We start from the raw sequence: 24435 nt of genomic DNA on the forward strand, positions 1-24435 counted from the left end.
CAGGCAGGTGAGTTTCCACAGCTCTTTCTTTTTGTTGTGACCTCAGATCAGCATTCCAGAATTTCTCAGAAGTCATAAGGCCCTTGAGAAAAAGTTACTAAAAACGTCACTGCAGGACGCCAGCGTCACTGAGTGTGAAGAGAGAGAAAGAACTAGACTTTCCGAGTTTAAAGATGATTTAGTCCTTACACAAAGGTGGGGCCCCAGGTGTCGGCCCTTGGACTGCTAACCCCGGGACACCCCCACGCGGCACGAAAGAGTGGTGGGGAGTCCGGAGACAGAAACCAGCCAGAGAGCACAAGGACACCGGTGCGTGTCAACCTGGCGCGAGGCGCACAGGCCCCAGGACACACACAGGACAGGGATAGGGAGGGACAGCCTGGGTAGTCTAGGAGAAGGAGGGGCGGGTGACAAATCCCCGCCTCCGATCCCTCCCAAGGTCCCGCCCCGCCGCGATTATAGCCTATGACTCAGGGCGGAGCTCCGCATCCAACCCACGGCGGCCGCCAAGTTCTCTGGATGGGACCAGAAGTTTCTAGCCGGCCAGTTGCTGCCTTCTCTTTATCTCCTCCTTCCCCTTTGGCAGCTAGGAGGCTATTTCCAGACACTTCCACCCCTCTTCGGCCACGTCACCCAGTCCTTTAATTCATAAAGGTGCCCGGCGCCGGCTTCCCGGACACATCGGCTACACAGAGGTGCCCGCACTCCACGACCTCGTGACCCGCGCCCTAGCTCTGCGCCCCGGGCGGACCCTAACCCAGCATGAGCGCCGCCACCCAATCGCCCATGATGCAGATGGCGTCCGGCAACGGAGCCAGCGACCGAGACCCCCTGCCCCCGGGCTGGGAGATCAAAATCGACCCGCAGACCGGCTGGCCCTTCTTCGTGGACCACAACAGCCGCACCACGACGTGGAACGACCCGCGTGTGCCCCCCGAGGGCCCTAAGGTGAGTGGAGCTTGCCGTCCCACCTCGACGGCGAAGGGGCCTGGTCGAGCCAGGGCTATGCGAGTCACCCCACCCCGCGCCCTGCTGCGCAAGGAGAGTCCTTAACCATATCCGCCTCGAACGGGCGTCGGGCCGCAGAGAGCCGCAGGCAGGGTGGCCTTGGACGGTAGCCAGCGGGGTGCGACCCGCGTGGTGACATCGGGTGGTTTTCCACAGCCTCTTGCGAAGGGCGAAGGGCAGTGGTGGCCTGAGCTGCGGTGCGCCGCGTCCCAGGGAAGGGCGACCGGCCTGATGAGCGGCTGAGGCCCAGGCCAGGCCCGGCCGCCGCCTCTCTGTCCCGCGCGTCCCGTGCTGAGACCCTGGGCTCCCTCCGGTGCTGATGGCGCACGGCCAGGATTGAAAGGCTGCTGAGTGGAGTCTCCTGTGGGGATTTCACTTTCAAATTCAGAACTTAGTTGAGGCTTATCTTGAGTTTACTGGATCTTAGGCATAGAGTGACTCAGGAGGCTCGAGTAAATAAGTTATTTTCCCCCATTAAACTTATTATTACTGGTCGAAACTGCTTTCAGTTAGAGAAAATTCTGATACTACCACTATTTTTTTTTAAGATACTCTTTCTGACAGTTCCAAAACTAAAGATCAGACATTGTATCACCATACTTAGCCACTGCCTTAAGACTCACACTGGAGTGAAAGAATGTATTTTTAATGGCGTGATTCCTTGTTGTCCTTTTCAAATACTGGAGTTTTGTTACCAGAAACAGCTGAGGAGTCTGGTGAACACTAGGTGTATGCTTCATTTGCATAGATATTCAGGTTTGTGTACTTCAATCTAAAAAGCAAGAAAAATTGAAAATACAAATTTGGAATGAAGCCCAGCCTGGTTCAGGCCTGTCATCCCAGCACCCAGGAAGCTGTGGCGAGAGGATCTTGAGTTCAAGTCTAGCCAGGGCTATATAATCGGAGTCTATCTCAAAAGTTATTAAGTAATTAAGTTGGAATGAAACTAGCCTGTGTTGCAAAATAAGACCTTGTCTTTTTTTATAAAAAAAAAGAAAAAAAAGATTGAGCTGGGCAGTTGTGGCACACCTCTTTAATCCCAGCACTTGAGAGGCAGAAGCAGGCAGATTTCTGAGTTCAAGGCCAGTCTGGTCTACAGAGTTCCAGGACAGCCAGGGCTACACAGAGAAACCCGATCTCGAAAAACCAATAAAATAAAATAAAAATAAATAAAAATTCGATTGAATTTTGAGTGAAGAACTTAAAAATACAAATTTAGGTAGGATTTTTCTTGTTTGTTTTGTTTTTCTTTTTTTAAAATTAGATATTTTTTTATTTACATTTCAAATTTTATTCCTTTCCTCATTTCCCCTCCGAAAACCCCCCTATCTCATTCCCCCCCTCCCTGCTCATTACCCCACTCACTCCCGCTTCCCTGTCCTGGCATTCCCCTACGCTGGAGCACAGAGCCTTCATAAGACCAAGGGCCTCTCATTGATTTCCCACAAGGCCATCCTCTGCTACATATTGGGCTGGAGCCTTGAGTCCCTCCATGTGTACTCTTTGGTTGGTGGTTTAGTCCCTGGGAGCTCTGGGGGTAGTGGTTGGTTCATATTGTTGTTCCTCCTATGGGGCTGCAAACCCCTTCAGCTCCTTGGGTTGCTTTGCTTTTCAAGACAGGGTTTCTCTGTGTAGTGTTGGCTGACCTGGAACTCACAGAGATCCTCCTGCCTCTGCTTTCTGAGGCATGAGCCACCACCATCCGGCCACGTAGGATCTTTGAAAATATAGTTAACAGAAGTCATATTTAGCATAATGTTCAGTAATAATTTATGTACATTTGGTCCTTTCAAAATGAAAAGTTTGGTAAAGTAAATGCACTTTAAAATAGGACTCTATCATCAATGGGAGGAGAGGCCCTTGGTCCCGTGAAGGTTCTATGCCTCAGTATAGGGGAAGGCCAGGGCCAGGAAGCAGGAGTGGATGGGTTGGTGAGCAGGGGGAGGGGGGAGGGGATGGGAGTTTTCAGAGGGGAAACTAGGAAAGGGGATAACATTTGAAATGTAAATAAAGAAAATATCTAATTAAAAAAGGAAAAAAGAAAAAAAAAAATAGGACTCTACTTTGGGCCTGACCTGGTGGTACACAGCTTTAATCCCAGCTCTCAGAGGCAGAGGCAGGTGGATCTCTGAGTTCAAGGCCAGCTTAGTCAATAGAGAAATGTTGCCTCAAACAAACAAAACAAAACAAGAAGAAATACTCTTAACTTATTACTTTCTGGAAAAAAATAAAAGCAGTAAAGAGTTTATAAATTGTTTGGTATTTTCAAAAACTCACCCAATTAAAAATGCTTTATAAATCATTAACTTAGAAAATTCTAGTTTTCTTTTTATGTGTATGGTGCAAGGGATTGAACCCAGGGCCTTGAGAACTTCAGGCAAACATTTTCCTTATAACTATTGCTACAACTTTAGTATCCAGCAGTGAGCCACATACTTGGCAGTTTACATTTACAAGAAACTAATTGTATATTTATTTCTGGAAATTATTACTACAAGAGGCTGTAATTTGGGGTGGACATAATTGCATGTATCTTTGTGTGTGTGTGTGTGTCTATTTCATACATTATTGGGTAAAAGATTCTCTTTTGAAACTAGCCGTCTTCAGACTGCATAGGGAATAGAAGCCATATAATGTGTGGTATGTTTTGAGGCCTCCTTCCTCTGGCTACAGGCACAGTCTCCGCCCTCTGACACCCGTCACTGGGAGTGAAGATCAAGTTTGAGCCTATACATGCTGGTACTTAGCCAGCACGCTGGGATTTGCTCCAGCCACTAGGTAGCTACTAGGTAGACTAAGTTTCCTAAATCTGCTCGAGATTAAAAAAACCAAAAGGAATTTAACACTGCTCTTATCAAGCAGAAAGTGCGAAATATTAAATCAAGATGTCTTGGGCTTGGAAAAAAATATTTCACCATTATAGTTTTAAACTTGAAAGATCCTTAACAGTGTCCCCTTCCTTCTGTGTGAGGAAATGTAGAAAATTTAAGTGTCTTCCTGAAGGTCACCCATCCAGCACCAATAGCGGGTGTGTGTGTGTGTGTGTGTGTGTGTGTGTGTGTGTGTGTGTGTCAAGTGGACCGACCAGTTAGAAGAGACTGTGCCTGTTCAGAAGTCAGCAGTGGCTTAATTTTTAGGAAGCCGACCCGGACCCGTGCTGACCTGTGCTGTGCTAGCCTGAATTTTGATGGTAGGCTGAGACTAACTCAGGAGAAGGGTGTCCTTCTCCAGATTCATTACTTAAGATAGACTTGCCAGCTTGGTACCAAAGCACAAATAGAAAATGAGCATTTCTGGGGAAGAATCAAATCCCTCAAGCTGTTGCTTGCTTTGAGTCTGGGCTTCACTGCTTGTTTTGTTTTGTTTTGTTTTGTTTTGTTTTGTTTTGTTTTGTTTTGTTTTGTTTTTCAAGACAGGGTTTCTCTGTATAGCCCGGGCTGGCCTGGAACTCACTCTGTAGACCAGGCTGGCCTCGAACTCAGAAATCCGCCTGCCTCTGCCTCCCAAGTGCTGGGATTAAAGGCGTGCGCCACCACACCAGGCTGCTTCACTGCTTTTAAATCCATGCGTTGGTTGTCATAGAACATCCCTGTGACCGGGGCAGGCCAACAACTGGGAAGACCTTTAATATTTTTTGGGTGATTTTGGTTTTGTTTGTTTGTTGGGACAGGGTTTCTCTGTGTCGTCCTGGCTATCCCTGAACTCTGTAGATCAGGCTGGCCTCGAACTCAGAGATCCACCTATCTTTCTGCCTTCCAAGTGCTGGGATTAAAGGCGTCTGTCACCACTGCCTGACCACCTTTATAGTTTATATTAGAAATAGTCTTCTTTATTTTTATGTATGTGTCTGCCCGTGTGTACCTGTGTTAGTTAGCTTCCTTGGAGCTGGAGTTATAGGGGTTGTGAGCCAACTTGTGAATGCTGGGACTCAGACTCAGTCAGGTCCTTTTGAAGGACAGAAAGCACTCCTAAATGCTGAGCCATCACTCTAGCCCCTGAAATAAGCGTAAGGAGAAAGCCTCTGCCTCTAAAACAAAGGCCTATCTGGGAGGAGCTAAGAGACCCTCAGAGTATCCCCCCTTGCCTAGGGGATGCTGTCAGTCAATAAAGAGCCCTTTGATGAGTTGGGATGCCTGTGAAACCCTCTGGATGTTTACAGTCAGAGATGACAAAGATGAGTCCCTTTCAGAAAGTAGGAAATCACCAGCCCTTGGTGCTGTAGTCAGTCCTAAGCTCTAGGAGTTGACTTTCGTTTTCTCTCATGTGGTTATAGCAAATCTTCTACCGCTGGTTTTATACTAAACCGATGACCCTCCGTGTCCCTTAGCCTGTTCCAGCTGGAGGCAGTGATGTCCCCATGCAGACACCTCTGTCCGCAGCCACACCATGCCTCCATCTTACTTTTTTTCCCCACACTTGGCCTATCTACCAATCAGGGAGGTTCACACCAGCTGAGATTCCCTTCTGTAGAGAGGGTACTGTTTACTTTGGACTCTGGAGATGTATGAGCCCTTTCGGACCCTCCCCAACTTCTCTTTCCCATGAATAAACAAAGGCCAGGGACTCCAGAGTGCTGCCCCTTACTAGGCTGATCATCCTGTTCACGTCTGTGGATCTGGGGATTCACGATCCTGGCAGTCTCCAAGGTTTTGGCTCTTGGTTCAGTTCAGTTTTGTGTCTTTGTGGCAGAGCGCACGTCATGGCGTGTATGTAGAGGTGAAAGGACAGCTTGGCAGGAGCTTCCACCATGTGGATTTTTGGGCGGAGTTCGACCCTCAGAAGTGGCAGTAGGTGCCCTTACCGCTAAGCCATTTTGAATGCCCTCCAGGGGAACATTTTAAGAATATACACTGAGGGGCTGGAGAGACAGCTCAGCAGTTAATTACACTTGCTGCTCTTGCAGGGGACCTGGACTCACTTCCCAGCACCCACCACATCAGGTGGCTCACTCCAGTTCCAGGGAACCTGATGCACAGACATATGTAGATACTCGCACATAAAAGAAACATGATAAATCTTTAAAAAGAATGCACTTTGTAGTTACTTGACCCATCCTGTTCCCACCTTCTGTTGAATCGAATTCTGGTGATTTGGGTTCTGCCATACTGGCCTTGAAAGCCACAATGACCCCTACCCCGTTTGCCACAGAGGGAGCCTCCTGCTTCACATCTGTCCTGCCGACACTCTCTCAGTGCCTGGTTGCTGGAGGTGACTCGGGGTGTGGTATGCCTAGGGAGCTTAGATACCCTGTGCACAGTGGCAGTGTAAGGAGACTGCACTCCACCCCAGGCCTGGAGCCTTTGCCTCCCATCTGTCTTCCAGCATCTCGCAGCCACTTTGTTCTTAATTCTGTGAGGAGAACCGTCCTTTCACAGAAAATTGGAGATGTTTTTGAGTTATGATTGGAGTGGAAAGACCCATTTATTCTGCTTCAGGCTCAGCAGAGCCTCCTGTTATCTCTCAAAAGATTAGGTCATTTTGCTCTCTCTCCATCGATCACCAGCCCCTGCGCCTCTTAGCAGAGTCAGGAAATGAGCAGCTCTTCTCACCCCTCCTCGCCTTGCCAGGCAGCTGCAATCAAGGCTGGAAATCGGTGTGGTGGGAGGGGATCAGGAGCACAGCCACGTGCCTCAGCAGGGTGTTCATCCAAGACCTCCATTTTCCCTCTAAAGAACAGCCTGTGTGTTTGGCTTGCACAAGAACTGACTGCGTCTCCCAGGACACCATTTGTCCCCCATTTCGTGAAGTAGATTTGCCCTTTGTGAGGGTAGACTACGTACACAGGAGAACTGTGGCTGCGTTTGACGTTAGCCAGGACTGGGAAAGCTTAAAATGTTGGATGCTGTCAGGGCCGGTGGTGAGTCAGAACGCTTCATACCACCCGTGAGGCCTGATTAGCAGTGTCCCGGCTTCTGCAATGGCAGGCACATGGCTTCCTTATATAAACCACTCTACATGTTTACTACTATTTATCGACATTTAATTTTTTTTGTTGTTGTTCTGGTATCTTCCATCCAAAATAGGAAACCATACATGATCCAGACCTCCTCCTCCTCCTCCTCCCCCTCCTCCTCTTCTTCCTCCTTCTCCTCCTCCTTCTCCTTCTCCTTCTCCTTCTCCTTCTCCTTCTCCTTCTCCTTCTTTATGTTTTAATTTGGTCATAAATATATGAGAGGCCTTAGGTAGAAGAGCTGAGAGCTAAACACAGGTCTTGCTTCTCAAGAGCCTCAGAGACTCTTCAGTATTGACAGACACTGAGTATCCTTGTAGGCCTGACAGCTGTTCTCCAGCTCCTTCCCCCTGCTTTGCACATACATCCACTGCTGCCTCAGACTTGAGGGACCCCTTCCTAGCCAGGCATCAGATCTCTGCACTTTGCACAGACAGAAGCTCAATTTTGTCCATCATCTGGCACACAGGAGTTTCTTTCTTTCTTTCTTTCTTTCTTTCTTTCTTTCTTTCTTTCTTTTCTTTCTCTCTCTCTTTTTTTAGCCAATATTACAAAGACCTCCCTTATTTCTATGTTAAATATTTTTGGGCCTTTGGTAGCTTAGGGGGAAGCCAGGCAGTGCAATATTGTATGCGTGTGTGTGTGTGTGTGTGTGTGTGTGTGTGTGTGTGTGTGTTTAAAGTACTCTTTAAGTACTCCAGATAGCTCTCAGAGGTAGACACTATTTCATGATGCAGAGGGATGGACCTGGCTTGTGGCTCCACAGAAAGGCTGGCCTGGCGTTCCTGGTCCTGTAGAAGTGTCAGACATATTTACTTGCCTCACCTCTCTCAGACCTGAAGCAGTCGCCTCTGCTCTAGATAGGCTTGACGCTGCTCTAGTTTGGATCTCTTTTCTAAATGGTGGGCTCTCTTGCTTTGCCCTTTTGGCTCACAACCCGCTTGAGCGGGTTCCAGGTAGAGTCTGTTTCGTCTCAGCAGCCTTGCTTTGTCTAGCATAATCTGTAGGCGCAGGACAATGTCTCAGTGGAGTACAAACACAAAGTGGGTCTTTAGAAGCTCTTCGGCAATCCCTCAGCACAGTCGTGTTGTCCCTAGGCTCCCAGATGGCCCCCAGGGGCTTGTCCTGTTAGTCACTTTCTGAACGGCCTTTTCTGTACAGAGGTCAGTGCTGACTCCCTGAGTCCATCCTTAACAGCTCTGGAGAGGCTGTTTTGTTCCCATCCGTGACACAGCATCTTCGTCAGGTCTGTAGGAGGGGGCTGGGAGCCAGCAGCAGCCAGACACTGCAGATCCGGAGCTGAGCAGACAGCGGCCGTGCGTGGCCCTGGCGAAGGAGTCTAATTATTTTTCTCTTGTGGCTGGCAGTAAGATCAGACACCCTGCATACAGAAATTCTTTATTGTCTATCCAGAATCACCAAGAATCACAGATTTCTACCTGTCTGCATCAGAGAGAGCCTGTATCAGAGAGAGCCTAGAATAGGAGTGGGGGCTGGGTCCTTTGAACTACGGCTTCCTACTGAAAATTCCTTAACATTTTCCTTTTTCCTCCCCGCCCCCCCCCCCCCCCCCCAGACAGGGTTTCTCTGTATGTCCCTGGCTGTCCTGGAACTCACTCTGTAGACCAGGCTGGCCTCAAACTCAGAAATCCGCTTGCCTCTGTCTCCCAGGATTAAAGGCGTGCGCCACCACTGCCCAGCACTTAGCCTTTTTTGAAAAGCAGTTCTCCCCTACGCCAAAGGAACTTCATCAGTATTTGTCAAAGTAGTAGCGTGGGGCTCCCCACTCCCCTCAGTTATTTTGGAAAAATTTTCTTGGTCACTGAATAAGTAAGGAATGGAGAGTTTTGAAAAGGCAGATAGTGGGAGAATCGGAAGGAAGGCAGCTGAGTGTGTGGGAAGGAGAGTCGCTGGGGGATGGTTTCACCTCCCAGGTTAGGTTCTCAGGCTGCTTACATCCAAGCAAGGCCCCCCTCATTGGAGGTGCAGCTGGGATGTCTCCCTCCACAGCACCCCTGTGCTTGATGATGGTGAAGTCTTCAAGCCACTGGTGACTCAGAATGGAGCCAGAAGTCTTTGCTTGCCGGTTCTGCCTTGGCTGGGCCAATGACTCAGCGCCGTGCTGTCGCTCCCTGACCTGGAGCTCATCCAAACTGAATGTTTCAGGTCTGCGCCTCAGTCCAGGAAGAGATAGATGCTGTTGCTCTTGCTCTTTTTCTTTCTTCCTTCCTTTCTTTCTCCCCCCCCCTCACACCACCCCCCCACCCCCCCCACCCCACCCCCACCCCCGGCGAAGATGAAGGGTTTGAAGAGGTCACACACAAATGTCAACACACAGCATCCCAGGAGTAGCAGGCAAATGCTAGGGGAAGAGTTACGTCGCCTCACCTGACAGACCTAGGTTCGGGAGATCTTTAGCAAACGACATGCCCTCCATTGGCATGTTTTCAAAGCTTGACTGGAAGAAGCCCATGTATCTATCATTCGTAAAGATGTTACCATGAAGTGGGAAGGTCTTTGTAGACAGGCATCCAAGCTGACTTTCCCATACAGCAGACCTGGCCATGTGCGAGTCAGCCAACAGATAGGCCTGAAGTCCCATTTCTGACAAGCTTGTCCCAAATTAACTGACTCTCCCTTGGTGTCCAGATAGCCCTCTCCTAACCCTGACCTGGACTTCCTGTCCCCCTGTGAGGGTTGTATTCAGGTCCACAGTAACCTGGAACACAGTAGGGGATCAGGTGAAGGCTTCTGGACTTTCTGGGGCCTCCATCAGGCCCCTCTGCTTAATAGGTAGGTTTGTTGATGTATACCAGGGCGGACAAGAGGATGGAATGCAACAGTGTACTGCATAGAAGGCTTCTTTATTCAGCCCTAGTTCCTTAAGAAGAGGGTGTCTGCAGTTGTCTCTGCAGTCCTGAGAACAATGCCAGGCAGGAAGCAGGAGCCCAGCTGATGGCTGGGAAGAAGGGGCTGAGAGTGTTAGTGTCAGAAGAGGCTAAAGGCTCTGTGACTGGGACCATTGTGTTTTCTTTTTGTCTGGAACAAGATCATGAGAAGGAAGACTGTGGAAATGTTCCAGACACAAGGAGGGGCTGTTATCGATCTCTTTAAATTCAGTTTGCTTCCCAGAATGGAGATTCAGGTACTTTTCCATCTGCATTGATTAAAGCAAGTGGTTTTCTTTTTCCTTTTTTTCCTCTAACAGGAAGTAAGTACCTGATTTTTTTTTTTCCCCTGAAGCTGTGAGTTTAGGAGCCAAATGTTCCTTGATTGGGCTTCTCCACACAGCTGTGCCCCAGCTTCCCCTGTGACTTGAAGTCCATCTCATTCCTATATCTGCCAGATGGAATACCAGGAGAGCGTTTCAGGGTTGGGAAAGTGAAGAGCTGAGGCAGGCTACGGGTCCCCAGCACTCCCTCCAGTAGCTGCTAATGGTTATCCTTGTCCTAGGACAGTGTGGGCTCCTCTGAGGGGGATACAGTGAGGATGCTGGGATGCCAGCAGATGCTCTGCTCCCAAGCCAACCTTCACTCAGTTTCTGGATGTGTGAGGGAGCCCCATTCCATGCATTTACACGCTGTTTCCCAGCAGAGAGGTTTTGTGTGTGTAAGCTCCTCCCCCAAGTAGCTGACTAGCCTCTTTGAAAGAAAGGAGCTCAGGGCTTATACTTTTTAGGGTACTTAGTTGGCCCTGTTTACATCCTGGTTGGTTTTGAGCATAGACAATAGTAGCATTCTTGCTAACCAATCTCTAAAGACCGAGACAAAGGGTCTTCTACCTCTAACAGACTCATTACTAATCTGATAAGAGCCACCGACGAACTGGGTTTTGCAGTGTTAGGCCCAACCTCTTAGTCCACATCAGTAACTGGAATGAAGGCATATGATTGTGTAGGGCAGGGAGTAGCTTAGTGTTTACAAAGACCTTCTCATGCCTTACTTCACTATGTCTTTCGAAAACAGCCAGTTGAAGTGGCACATGCCTAATCCCTAGGCTTGGGAGAGAAGAGGCAGGAAGATCAGGAGTTCAAGACCATCCTCATGTACATAGCAAGTTCAAAGGCAACCAGAACTTTGTGAGACTCTATTTAAAACATAACAAAACAAAAAACCGTTAGAACCCTCTGGAAGGTAAGGGAATTTTATGGCTGAGAAGCTGAGTCTGTTATAGCAAATTCTGTCCAAGGCTGATGAGCTATAGGGAAGTGTTGGGAGCCCAGGATGGCAGCTTATAGACCAGGACTCCTGCCCACTCATTTCTGTTTATATAGACACAGCTGCAAAGACAAGCACTACAGGTTTCATGTTCTAAAACACAGGGGCATCCCTTTTATTAATCCTAGGGTAAAGTGTTTCTATTTGAATAACTGGCATATCAGAGCAGGCTTCTAATCACTTGTGAACTCATAGTGACCTGTGACTGGCAGTTTTGTGTCCAACACAGACCTACTGTCTTATTTTTTAAAAGATTTATTCACATTTATTTTTGTTTTTCATTATATATGTGTTGTGAGTGTATGCTGGTGCATGTGAGCCCACCCACTTGCAGAGGCCACAAGCGGGCATTGGCTCCCTTGGAGCTGGAATTACAGGCTATTGTGTGACACCAGATGTGGACGCTGGGAACTGGATCCTGGTCCTCTGCAACAGCAGGCGTGGACTCATACTGCTGAGCCATCTGTTCAGCCCCAGGATCTTTTTGATTTTTTGAGTTCCAGAACAAAACCTATCTCGTTGGAGGTGCTGTGAGTGGACTTGAGTAGTGTGTGGGTCTGGCTTCTTATTCCAAATTTGCCCCAGATCTCTTAAGCCCACCAGAAGTGGTAGAAAGCCAATGTAGCTCAGGGGGAGCCAGGAATCATTGTGAGCTTGGTTGTGGCTGCTTATGTAGCACATTGATAAGAAGTCGTTTAAGTGGCCTCTTGGACAAACAAAAGGCTGTGCTGAGTTATTGCAGCTCAGGTGTCTGTGGAGGTGAAAGTGCTGTTCTACGGCTCCTGCCTGATAGAGGCGTGCCAAGTTGCTTCATTTCTGCCGAGCTCCTGACTCTACCAGGAGTTCCACAGTCTCTCTTTCAAGCCTCTGCCTCTCTCATTGGTGTTAGAAGTTTTGAAGTATTGTTAGTGAAACTCAACAGCTGACCTGGGTGAGAGCACTTCTGGCCTAAAAACCCAGTTAATGGAATCTGTGTTCTACTTAAAACTCCAGGGCTCCAGTTGGAGGTGCTGATCACTGCCATTGCTCCTGTTACCATGGTAACGGGAGCTGTGGTTTGTAGGCATCAGGCCAGCTTTTGTTCTGTTTTGCTTTTTGGTTTTTTTTTTCAAGTCCACTTGATTAAGAGCCAGGGCTATTAAGCCCATTCCCAAGGTTTGGAGGGCCATCTAATCAGTGTTCAGGGAACCAGCTACGGTTGGGTCAAAGGCCAACTGTTCACTTTGTCTGTGACAATGAGTGTGCCAGCTCATGGTTTGCTGCACATCTCCCTAACAGGTGCCCAAGAGCTGTTCCCCACCATGCTTCTAAGACATGAGGGCAGGGGGTGGTGTTAAGCCTTGTCTTAATTTGGGATATAAAATTTTGGGGTACTTTGAGCTCCTGCAATTTCTGACAAACTCAGGCATGCTCATGGTGGTATGGCCATAGATGAGTTCTAGCAATTTCTGGTGCATACCTCAGATCCTTTCTTCTTCATGCCAGCCCCCTAGGCCCTCTCACCCCAGTCAAATAAGACGTGCTTGGGATGGAGGTAGAGCCTCCATTATTTTTATCTTTTCCGGGGTGCTCCATTGTCTCCTACAGTCTGAGAACCAATACTTTGTAGACTATTCCTGAGCCCACCCCTGAATTTTATAGCTAAGAAAGCAGGTGTGTGGACTGTTCACATAGCACATGGGTGGGGCGGGAGGCAGGCCAAGTGCAGTCTTTCTGTCAGTAACTTTGCATTTATTGCAAACCTGCAGACGAGTCCAGTACTCACCAAACTCAGCCTACCTCCAGACTTTCTCTAATAATAATGTCTTGTGCCTGAAAGGGCACATTTTGGCTCACTCAGTATTGATTTTTTCCCCCCCTAATTATTATTCTGGATTTCCCTAGGAGTTGTGTGGTGCCCTTAGATAGCCTCAGGATTTTAATGCAGTATGCAAACACCAGTAAAATTAACACATTCATTTATCAGTTAATGTAGTCAGATAAGAAAGCCAGACCCTGAGGCTCTCATTTCCTAATTAGAATTTGTATGTCTTCCTGGCAACCTCAGCCAAAGATAAGAATAACGAGCTTGATCTGCAGGGAGGTCACAGAACGAGGGGGAGGTTCACTGGCATTTGCTTCGTAGCTGTGCTTGTGCCCTGCCCCTGTTGTGTGATGTTACAAGCACTGCCTCCCCCCACCCATATAGAGAAGATTCCTGGGGTCCCCAGTTGCAGGGCTGGAGAGACGGCTCAGCAGTTAAGAGCACTGGATGCTCTTTCAGAGAACAGTGGTAAATTCCCAGCACCCACATAGTGGCCCACAACTCTTTGTAACTTCAGTCCCCGAGAATCCAGAGCTTTCTCCTGGCTTCTGAGAGTACTGTGTACACATGGTGCACATTCATGCAGGAAATACAAACTCTAAAACATTTTTTTAAATTAAAAAAAAAATAAATCAAAGTCAGGCCTGGAGTCGCACCTGTAATCCTGTACCCTGGTGACTCAAACAAGAAGATGGGAAATTGAGATCAGCCTGGGCTACATGTGAGGCCGGCCCTGTTGCAGTCAGCCTCACCATAGTTCCACACGGTGCTTGTGGCCTGCTTTGTTTTACAGAAAAGAAAATGAAGGCTTGCAGGGGTAAGGGATTGATCCATGCTCACTAATCGGTAGTAAAACGGAGCTTGGATCCTAGCTAGGTTAGCCTCCCTGTGGGACAGCCCCACATTCCCCTTGTACCTCAGCCTCCCCTGCTCTTCAGGTGTTTCCTGTTTGTTCCATGCATTGACTTGTCTAATATTTGAACAGGGTCCCATGTAGTCAAGGTTGACCTCATACTCATTATGTAGCTGGAGATGACCTTGAACTTGTGACTTTCCTGTTTCTGCCTCTTGTTTTTTTTTTGTTGTTGTTGTTTGTTTTTTGAGACAGGGTTTCTCTGTATAGGTCTGGCTGTCCTGGAACTCAACTTTGTAGACCAGGCTGGCCTCGAACTTAGAAATCCACCTGCCTCTGCCTCCCAAGCGCTGGGATTAAAGGCGTGCGCCACCACCGCCCGGCCCTGCTTCTGCCTCTTAAGTGCTGGGGTTGTATATATGCGCCTGGTTTTATATGATAGTTGGAGTTGAACCCAGGATTTCCTTACATACTATCAAGGGTCATATGTTGTTGCTTTGATCACTCCTGGGGCCTATCTGAGTAGTAGTTTGATGTTCACCGGAACTTGTAGATGAGGCTAGCTCAGGCCTTCTAGGTGCCTAGATCTGAGGAGTAGGTAGTGGCTGAGGCTCTGCTCGTGGCCAGAACAAACAGTAAGTCCAGGAAGTCCCCAGAGAACATATGACAGGACTGTGCAAAGTCTGATTTCAACTGGAAAGAAGGGTCCTGTCCCCAAGAGTAGACACACTGCCTAGAAAACATGTTATGACAGGATTCTTCGTTGTCTCTTGCCAGTTCCCCATGGTGTACACCTCCGATCAAGAACTGGGCCCTTTTCTCTGTGTGAGGCCTGGATCTACTCCCAGCTCTTGGGTGACCTGAGAGTTAAGCAAGCTAAAATAACGCTGGTGTCCTGAGCACGTGGGGATTCTAATCTGAGAGTACCAAGTGCCTGTCTGCCCCTCTCCCCAAGGACACAGTGACACCCTTGCCTTTTCTGTATTCTGGAGGCCCTCCAGGGGCAAGGTCTCAGCAGGAGAGAAGCTGAAAGGGGCACCTTCCAGGGTCAGCCACCTGGTGTCTAAACCTGTATATAAATATAAGACATGGAAGAATTAATGGTCTTTTCACTCAAAATGCAAACCAACCCTCAGGGTCTGGCCTTGGCCTTTGCCCAGTTCTGCAGCTGTAGAAGTTGACACCCTGGGCTCACAGATTCCCAGCTTTTTTGACATTTTGTTTGTCATTTGGAGAGCTACCTCCCTGAAGAAGGCTTACCCTCCCAAACAGAGCCACTACCTACTCCCATATCCTAGTGGGATCTGTACAGGTGACACAGCCAGCTCCCTCGTCTATGGAAGGACTCTCCTGTTCAGGGGACACTGGGAGACAAAGTTGCACAGACTCTGGTTGGAGAGAGATGTCCTTGCCCAGTGAGTGGCTGACTGGCCTCAGTGTCTGAAATAAGATCTGCCCAGAGGTACATCTGGAACTTGGCCTTCTCAAGGGTCCCAAAATAGCCAGGCCTCTAAAGGGACAACTTCATGTGAGGACACAGGAAGGACCCCCAACTGCCCTCGGGCCAAACAGGGTTTATTGTACCGAAGGGGGAAAAGGTTCTGTGGTGCTTCTTCAAAACGTGCCAAGGAACTGTTTACTGGGAGCCCTGAGACAGAGCACTGCTGCTCGAGTAGGGAGAGATGAGCTCAGCTGGCTCCCTGTTGAGCGCAGACAAAGCACAATGTGGGACAGGTGGACAGCATAGCATCCAAAGGGGAAAACTGATCGAAGGCAAGGGGGAGTCTAACCAGACTGACCTAGCAGGATTCTGACCATCCAAGGGTGATGGACAGACATCTGGGGAGGATTGGAGGTGGCCAGACCTGGGCTATCCACCATGGTGGGCTGGGAACAAGGAGGTTCTGGTTGGCTTGATTTAGCTGTTCTTTTGCAATAGCTGGATTTTACAAGGAAACACGTAGCTGGGCCTAGGAGAAAGCCCAGTAGCCTTGCTATAAAGTTAGCCAGGCGGAGACTCTTAGTAGTTGGCCTTGTAAGACTGGCGAGTAATCCCCTGGTTTTGTTCTCTTCTTGCACCACTTCTGCATTCCAGTGCATCTCCTTTCCTACAGCTTGTTCTAAAAATAGTTCCAAGGAGCTAGCTAGCTCCTGAAACACACACACAGATTACACACAACACACAGAGCATACACGGTACATGCACAGAACACACAAAATAGCACAGACAACACACCACGGAGCATACACAACACATAGAACAGAGTACACACAGAGAGAGAGAGAGAGAGAGCACAGACAACACACACAGCACACACACAGAGCACAGACAACACACAGAACAGCACATACACAGCACAGCACATACACACAGAACAGAGCACAGACAACACATACACAGCACACACAGAGCACATGCTTACATTCTTTTCCAGAAAGATTTTCAAGCTACATTCTGTATTGATCAAATACAAGCTGTGCAGATGAGAAATATTGGCAGCTGAGAAGTGTGCTGCTGTAACTGGAGTTGAGTCTTCCTGGGGTCACCTGGCTTCACCCTCTGAAGATGCACAGGGGTGGTTTGCCACTATCTGCTGTCTACACTGCTGTCACCCAGGAAAAAAACCTCTCTCACCACTGTGAGAAACAGACCTCTCTTGTACTTCAAACTGATACTTTGACTCCTTGGTGTGCCACGAGACAGGTTTTAGTATATAGCCCTGACCAGCCTGGAGCTCACTTTGTAGACCAGAATGGCCTCAGAGTCACAGAAACCTGCCCACTTCTACCTCTCTCAGGTCCTGGGATTAAAGACATGACCACCATTTCCAGTCCCCCTAAACCTTAAAGTGCCGCTCACACAGTAGACTGGGACTCTGGAGAAAGCAGAGCAGTGGAGTGGTCTGGCCCCCTGTGCTCAGCCTGACTGAAGTGTGAGGCCCATGTCACCCAGGAAGATCCGAGACTCTCAGCACCACCCTCCTACTCAGGGACTGCTCTGCCACATTTCTAACCAGTCTTTGTTCCTCCTTACTTTATGTTAGGACACTGCATCTTCAGCCAATGGCCCTTCCCGCGATGGCTCCCGCCTGCTGCCCATTAGGGAAGGCCACCCCATATACCCCCAGCTCCGACCAGGCTACATTCCCATCCCCGTCCTCCATGAAGGCTCCGAGAACCGGCAGCCCCACCTTTTCCATGCCTACTCCCAGCCTGGGGTGCAGCGATTTCGTACCGAGGCTGCAGCGGCCACTCCGCAGAGGTCCCAGTCTCCTTTACGTGGCGGCATGACAGAAGCCGCCCAGACAGATAAACAGTGTGGACAGATGCCGGCAACTGCAACAACTGCAGCAGCTCAGCCCCCAACTGCTCATGGACCTGAGGTAAGAAGAGACCCAGAGACCCAGAGACCCAGTCTGTGCTGGGCCAGCAACCTGCCTGGTAGTACCCAGGGCTCATAGCCTGCAGCCTCAGTGGTTCTCGTTAGAGAGTTGGTTGGCGGCCTCACATTGTCCCCGTATCTTACGCCTGTATTTTTCAGATGGCCAGAGATCACATGGCTTATTTTTGTAGTAGAAGAATTGACGCCAACATGGTAACTGCATGATCGAAATGCATAGCGGTAGGGGTCTCACAGCTCAGAGCAACTGCCTCGCTTCCTTCATCAGTGTTCCTATTCACACTGGGCTCCCTGCTTCACAGAGAGCTCAGAGTTACTCTGTTCAGTCCTTTCGGGTGGACATCAACCATTTTGGACCTAAGCTGGAGATAAATTCAGGATGGCAGCTCGGTCTTCAGGGCGTGCCACTAAAGGAAATCCAGCGTTAGGTCAGAAAGGCGACAACTTTAGCCCTGAGGTTCACCATTTCGAGGTCTGTCGCTAGTGAAAGGGTATATTGCTCATTCGGTTCTGAGTTGAGGTTGTGGCCGACAGATGGGGTAGGGTTGCTAAGCAGTTATGCCTTCCTTTTCCGTCCTCCTCTCTGCAGCGCGTCCCCTGGGTCCGTTGGCTTTGTTACTGAGGACGAGCCCTCATTTCCTGCATGCGTCATAGTCCTGATTGTTTTTAGCCTCTGCTTGTGTTCACCTTCACCATCAGGGGTGAAAAACCATACGTAATGTGGGGTACTGGAGATTTCTGTCCTTTCTCGGAGATGTGTTTCCTACGTCTGTAATGTTCCTCCGGTACAAGTCAAAACAACATCAGAGATATTAGAAAATTTAAGCCAACAAGGCCTTTAGTAGCTAACCACCTGGAGAGCAAGCTCCCTCAACCTTCTAGATGACTAGAAGATAGATTAGAACAGAAAGGGACCTGGCCTGCACCCAGACACAGGCAGCTCCCAGATGCTTCACTGCATTCTCCAATAAGAGGTTAAGCGGAAATAAGGAGACATTCAGTAACAACAAACACAGCGGCCCACACCCTTCCTGTGCATGCTGCTGCCTGCCAACGCACAGGCACAGATGCAGCCAGTTAATCCTCAAAGTAACCGTGAGGTGGGTAGGCAGGCTGTCCTTTTCCCATATTTCAGGCAAGGTGCAGAGAACGGTCGCGCTTCCGAGTGTTTGAACCCTGGCTCTTTTATTTTAGAGCTCTGGGAGCCTTGTGTGGGCTGGACAGGTGCTCTCCCGAGGAACTGTGTCCCCAGTCCTCGAGGTCTTAATATACTATATTTGTTAAGTGGAGTGGTGCTGGAGATTGAAACCAGGGACACACTGAGCACAGAAGGACACACAGCCCGTATCCTCACACTTTGAAAATGTTTATAGCAGGAGAGCTTTGTGGGATGTGTTGTCCTGGCCAGGTGGTGTCTGGTGGCTATTTGGAGTGCCAGGGCAGCAGGATCATTCACTCGTGCCCTTTGTCTCTTGCAGCGATCTCAGTCTCCAGCTGCCTCTGACTGCTCATCCTCTTCCTCCTCGGCCAGCCTGCCCTCCTCCGGCAGGAGCAGTCTGGGTAGCCATCAGCTCCCCAGGGGCTACATCCCCATCCCCGTGATACATGAGCAGAATATCACCCGGCCAGCAGCCCAGCCCTCCTTCCACCAAGCCCAGAAGACCCACTACCCAGCTCAGCAGGGTGAATACCAGCCCCAGCAGCCTGTATACCACAAGATCCAGGGCGATGACTGGGAGCCCCGGCCGCTTCGAGCCGCTTCTCCATTCAGGTCACCCGTCAGAGGTGCTTCCAGCCGGGAAGGCTCGCCCGCCAGAAGCGGCACACCGGTTCACTGCCCATCTCCCATCCGTGTGCACACAGTGGTTGACAGGCCTCAGGTATGGAGAGTCATTGGTTGACAGAAGTGCAGATGGCTAAGGCAGGCTGAGAGGTTCTGCAGATGCCCTGGGATTCCTCAAAGCTCAGTCTCATCAGCATAGCACAGCTGGAGACAAGCAGAATTCTAGAAGTTTCTGGTCAGGGGCTGTTGAACCGTCAGTAGTCTCCACGGCTTTTTCCATTGCAGCTGCTCTAGGGGCAAAGGGGGGAGCCTGTGGTAAGGTTGTCAGTCACTCTCACCTCTATGACCAAGTTCCTTAATGTGCATCGTACCTTTCCTGGTCTTTCCCTCCCCCCGCTCTCACTCCAACCACAGTGTACATTGTTTCTCTTTCTCTATTTCTCTTCTACCAGGCATTCTCTTGATCCCTCTGGGCATTTGCTCAGGCCCTAGTTTCTCCCTTCAAGGCAACTCCCTCCACGCCTTGCACCGAGTTCCTTAGGATTCAGTTTGTGATTGTTTTGTGCAGACCAGATGGCCCTCTTATCTCTTAAGCTCTGAGCCTGACAGCAAGGGACCTTGTCTGAGACATTCCCCCACCCCTTTTGCAGTAGGGTACTGTGGTTCCCGGCTGGCACATTAGTGGACAGTAGTGAAAAGCCATCCTGGTGTGTTGGATAACATGGGCACAGCCCTGCTTATCCTGCAGTGAAGCTAGGGAGAGATGTTAGGGAAACCAACAGCCTGCAGCTCAGAGGGCAGGACACTCAGTGTCACTGGGCTCCCAGCTGTAACACTGAACAGTCGAATTGCTCTTTGTCATAGTTTTGAAAATGAAATCTCCCTGCGAGAGATTTCCAAAAATCCAAATGTGGAATGTCTTTCTCTTACAAACAGTGATAATATCTCCTCCTGGGACAGGAAACCCTCCTTTTTGTTTGTATCTGCACGTGTTGTGCATGCATGTATGTGGTACATGTTTTGGGCGTGTACATGCACATCCTTGTGAAAGCCCATGGTTGATGTGAGTCTTCCTTGATCAGTGGCTACCTTTTCCATTGACGCCGGGTCTCTCACTTGAACCCAGCGCTTGCCAGTGCAACTAGTCTAACTGGCCAGCTTGCTTCACCGGTTGGTTATCTTATCTCTGCTTCTTGAGTGCTGGGATTTCAGGTGGACCACCACACCCATCCAGCTGTCTCCTGGGTGCCCTGGGGAATGCAAACTCTGGCCCTCACACGTGTGCAGCAGGTGTTTGACCTGCTGAGTCACCTCCCCTGTGCTGTCTTTAGCTTTTTTTATTTGGAAACAATTTCAACCTCTCTGAAGACCTGTAAGACTCATACACAGAAGACCTGTGTGCTTTTCAGAGTCCTCTGTTGTGCTTGGCTTTGTGGAGCCAGTCTCTCATACAGCCCAGGCTGGCTCCAGACTTGCTGTATGTCTGGGGGTGACTTTGAACTTCGGATCGCCCTGCTTTTGTTTCCCTCGTGCTCGGGTTACAAGGTGCACCGCTGGGTTGGGTTCACGTGGTGCTAGTATCAAACCCGAGGCCTTTTACACACTGTGCAAACACTGGCAATTGAGCTGCATCCCCAGTGCCCCCTGCCACCCCCGGCAATGCTCGCTGCTGTCATTTTCTGTCACTTCTTCCTCTACCATCTGCTTACTTGAACTGCAGGAGACTTACTTGCAAATATCATGGCCTTTTACTTCTGGACACTTCAGCAAATATTTTCCCTAAGAAATACAACCATAGTAGGATGGCCAGATTCCGGAAATTTAATGCTCTTCCAATAGCATATTATCCAGTTTGCCATCCACTTTCAAATTTCCTACCCAGCACTTTCCCATGTTGGGACCTGATCCAGGAGTGGAAACACTGACTTTAGATGTCACTTCTCTTTAGTCTCTGGCATGGTCCCTCAGCCTTTTAATGCTTTCATGACCTTGACATTTCTGAAGAGCAGGGGACATCCTTTTCCTAAGTTTACTCTCACACAGCCATCCATTGATTTTAAAACCCACAGTGGGAGGGCAGCCGAGAGGCCTGGTGAGGAGTGAGGGCTGATGATGCTGGGCAGAAAGCGTTTGGTGGAAACAGCACGCCAGTGAGATAGCCACCCACTCAGGGTCCATCCTTGGATTTTGTAATCCCAGGACAGGGCTGCCCATGTTTCCTGTAGTCAGTGAGGGAGTATTTAGTCCTAGTTCGACCTCTATTGACCTTGATCAAGGTAGCCTTTCTTTTACATCTTGTTCAAAGAACCTTTTTTTTTTTTTTAGAACTTTCAAGGATTTAACTTATCTGACCATTAAAATAGAATTAATACTTTTACTTGGGATGAAGTAGCGCAACATTTCCTCCCAGTTAATGAAGCTGGGGCATTGTAAGGGTTTTGGAGTCTAAGTATTCATTCAGTGCTAGAAGAGCCCTATTCGGTTCCAGTTTGGAGCATAGTTGATATTTTAAAATATGACCTTGATCTCCAGTCCCTGGAAGGGCTGTGCAGCCAAATGCCAGGGTAAGGCATCAATTATATCACGGCATTGCATCAATATGCAGGGCCTGAATTCCTCCAGGGTTAACTATTTCAAGCATCTAGCTTATTTTCAAAAAACAAACAACAAACTGGTCTGAGCAGAAACCACTAGGCTGTTACAGGTCACCTTGAAAGGGCACCTGGGAGCTGAGACCTTATACAGCAAGACCCGAGGCAGCATCTCTGGCCCAGGGCTGAAATGCAGTCAGTCAGAGATTGCTCTGAGCAAACCCTACTGAGAGCCAGCATGCTGTTTCATTTTTGAAAATTACAGTGGCGTACTTTTCCTTGTCTGTAAGGCTGTCACCTCTCTACAGAAGACAAGCAGGTAGCGAGCCAATCAGTGGAGGCTTAGCAGATAATTTGGTCGCATTCATAATCAACATCCAGTTTGCATTTCAGCTATTGGCTGCCTTTAAAAAGATCTCATTATGGGCATAGAGAAATGGCTCAGCTCTTGATTAAGTTTGGTTCCCAGCGCCTGTGTGGGTGCCTCATAGTTTCTTGGAGCTTCAGTTCCAGGATATCTGACTCCCTCTTCTGACTTCCAAGGATAGATAACATACACACAGATCACATATACATAAATAAAAAATTTTTAAATCTTTTTTTTTTATGAACATCATTTTCTAAGCTCTGTGGATAAAGAGCTTGCAAGCCTGGCAGCCTGAGTTCAGTTCCCAGAACCCACATAGAGGAAGGGTAGAAATCTCTGCAGGTTGTCCCCTGAGGGCCATGTGGACATGGGGCACAAGATCCTGCAAACATACCAAAAAAAAAAAAAGTTATTTCCAGCTTTCTTGCTTTTATTTCTTTTTTATTTCTTCGCCTGCTATTAACCACGAATTATTGCTTTAGACAGTTATTAAAAGTTGATGTCCTCTTTTTCTCAACAGCCCATGACCCATCGAGAGCCTCCACCTGTTACCCAACCCGAAAACAAACCAGAAAGTAAGCCAGGCCCAGCCGGACCAGACCTCCCTCCTGGACACATCCCCATCCAAGTGATCCGAAGGGAGGCAGACTCTAAGCCTGTTTCCCAGAAGTCACCTCCTCCTGCTGAAAAGGTAGAAGTAAAGGTCTCCTCTGCTCCAATTCCTTGTCCTTCTCCCAGCCCCGCTCCTTCGGCTGTCCCTTCTCCCCCCAAGAATGTGGCTGCAGAACAGAAGGCGGCCCCCAGCCCTGCCCCTGCAGAACCTGCAGCCCCCAAATCGGGAGAAGCCGAAACACCCCCTAAGCATCCAGGTGTGCTGAAAGTGGAAGCCATCCTGGAGAAGGTACAAGGGCTGGAGCAGGCTGTAGACAGCTTTGAAGGCAAGAAGACTGATAAAAAATACCTGATGATCGAAGAGTATTTGACCAAAGAGCTGCTGGCCCTGGATTCCGTAGACCCTGAAGGACGAGCTGATGTGCGGCAGGCCAGGAGAGATGGCGTCAGGAAGGTTCAGACCATCTTGGAAAAACTTGAGCAGAAAGCAATTGATGTCCCAGGTCAAGTACAAGTCTATGAACTCCAGCCCAGCAACCTTGAGGCCGAGCAGCCACTCCAGGAAATCATGGGTGCCGTGGTAGCCGACAAGGATAAGAAAGGTCCTGAAAACAAAGATCCACAAACTGAAAGCCAACAGCTAGAAGCCAAAGCAGCCACACCTCCAAATCCCAGCAACCCAGCAGACTCAGCTGGCAACCTGGTGGCTCCCTAGTGTCCCCTGGGACCATGCTGTAGAGACTTTTAAGTTGCATGCACTGCGGGACTTGCAGTCAGCTGGCTGCCATTATTCATAGCCGCTTGGTATGCAGTAACTTGGGGTGGAGGTAAAACACTAACAAAGGGGGCTTTTCTTCCATAGTCTATTCTGTATAAATAATAAGTTGCCTGTTCCAGAAGTCTAACCCTAACCCCTCTGGTTGTCTGGGACCCCTTTCTGTGCATGGGTGCAATGATTTAGCCATGGCTGTGGGCTATCTGGGTACAATGATTTAGCCGTGGCTGTGGGCTATCTGGGTGCAATGATTTAGCCGTGGCTGTGGGCTATCTTCCTGTTAGCCTTGGACTGAAGGGGTTTTAAGTTTTGAGGGGTAGGAAGAGAGTTACAGGAATAGAGAACCTGTTTTTGAGACATGTTGTCATTTTGATGAGATAACCTTCATCTCGTTACTGAAATATCTAACTTCAGCTAGATATGAGCTATGCAAGGAGCCATAGGAATAGCTATATGTTGGAATGGCTTTAATGTTGTTACATTTGAGGGGGGATGGAAAATAAAGTGATTATATAACTCTCAAAATGTTTTTTTGTGGTTTCTAAAAGTTTGAAGAGTGACAGATGGCATCAAGGTTATTCCAGTGGGTGAAGCGAGGATCCCATATAAGCACTCAGGAGGCAGAGGCAGGGGGATTTCTGAGTTCGAGGCCAGTCTGGTCTACAAAGTGAGTTCCAGGACAGCCAGAGCTATACAGAGAAACCCTGTCTCAAAAAAAAAAAAAAAAAAAAGCTGGGCACAAATAACAGGCCTACCAACGGGCTCAGTGAGAGTGCTCTTGTCTCAAACAATGAGGTAGAGAGCAATTGAGGGTGACAGCCCACATTGGCCTCAGCCTCTTCATACAGGTTTGTGTACACATGAAAACACAGCAAAAGATTGTCCCTGACTTTAGTCAAATGGTAGACACATTTATAAGGCAGTTCTTATCTAGGGCACAGGAGGACTCAGGACTGTGGGCTTAGGTAGAGGAATATGCTTGCTGTGTGCCCCTTCTTCATCCCACCCTGTCAACTGCCAAATGCTACCTACATCTGCTGATCCCCAGCCTCAGGCATCACCTCGGTGCTGAGAT

General features: G+C 48.9%; 1 protein-coding gene across 1 annotated transcript; it reads left to right on the forward strand.

Moving 5' to 3' along the window:
- Nucleotides 1–486: 486 nt before the first annotated feature.
- Bag3 (BCL2-associated athanogene 3) lies at nt 487–23885 on the forward strand. Its single transcript, NM_013863.5, has 4 exons — nt 487–948; nt 16877–17215; nt 18711–19112; nt 22494–23885. Exons 1-4 carry the CDS (start codon nt 763–765, stop codon nt 23298–23300), a joined length of 1734 nt encoding a protein of 577 aa, NP_038891.4. The 5' UTR covers nt 487–762; the 3' UTR covers nt 23301–23885.
- Nucleotides 23886–24435: the final 550 nt, after the last annotated feature.

Source organism: Mus musculus, chromosome 7 (assembly GCF_000001635.26).
Source record: "Mus musculus strain C57BL/6J chromosome 7, GRCm38.p6 C57BL/6J".
Classification (NCBI taxonomy): Eukaryota; Metazoa; Chordata; class Mammalia; order Rodentia; family Muridae; genus Mus; species Mus musculus.

What these genes read in the sequence shown, in the direction of transcription:
- Bag3 (NM_013863.5), top strand. Translation starts at nt 763, where the DNA reads ATGAGCGCCGCCACCCAATCGCCCATGATGCAGATGGCGTCCGGCAAC. An exon ending in TGCCCCCCGAGGGCCCTAAG is followed by an intron (nt 949 to 16,876) that starts GTGAGTGGAGCT and finishes ACTTTATGTTAG; the next exon opens with GACACTGCATCTTCAGCCAA. An exon ending in CAGTGGTTGACAGGCCTCAG is followed by an intron (nt 19,113 to 22,493) that starts GTATGGAGAGTC and finishes TTTTCTCAACAG; the next exon opens with CCCATGACCCATCGAGAGCC.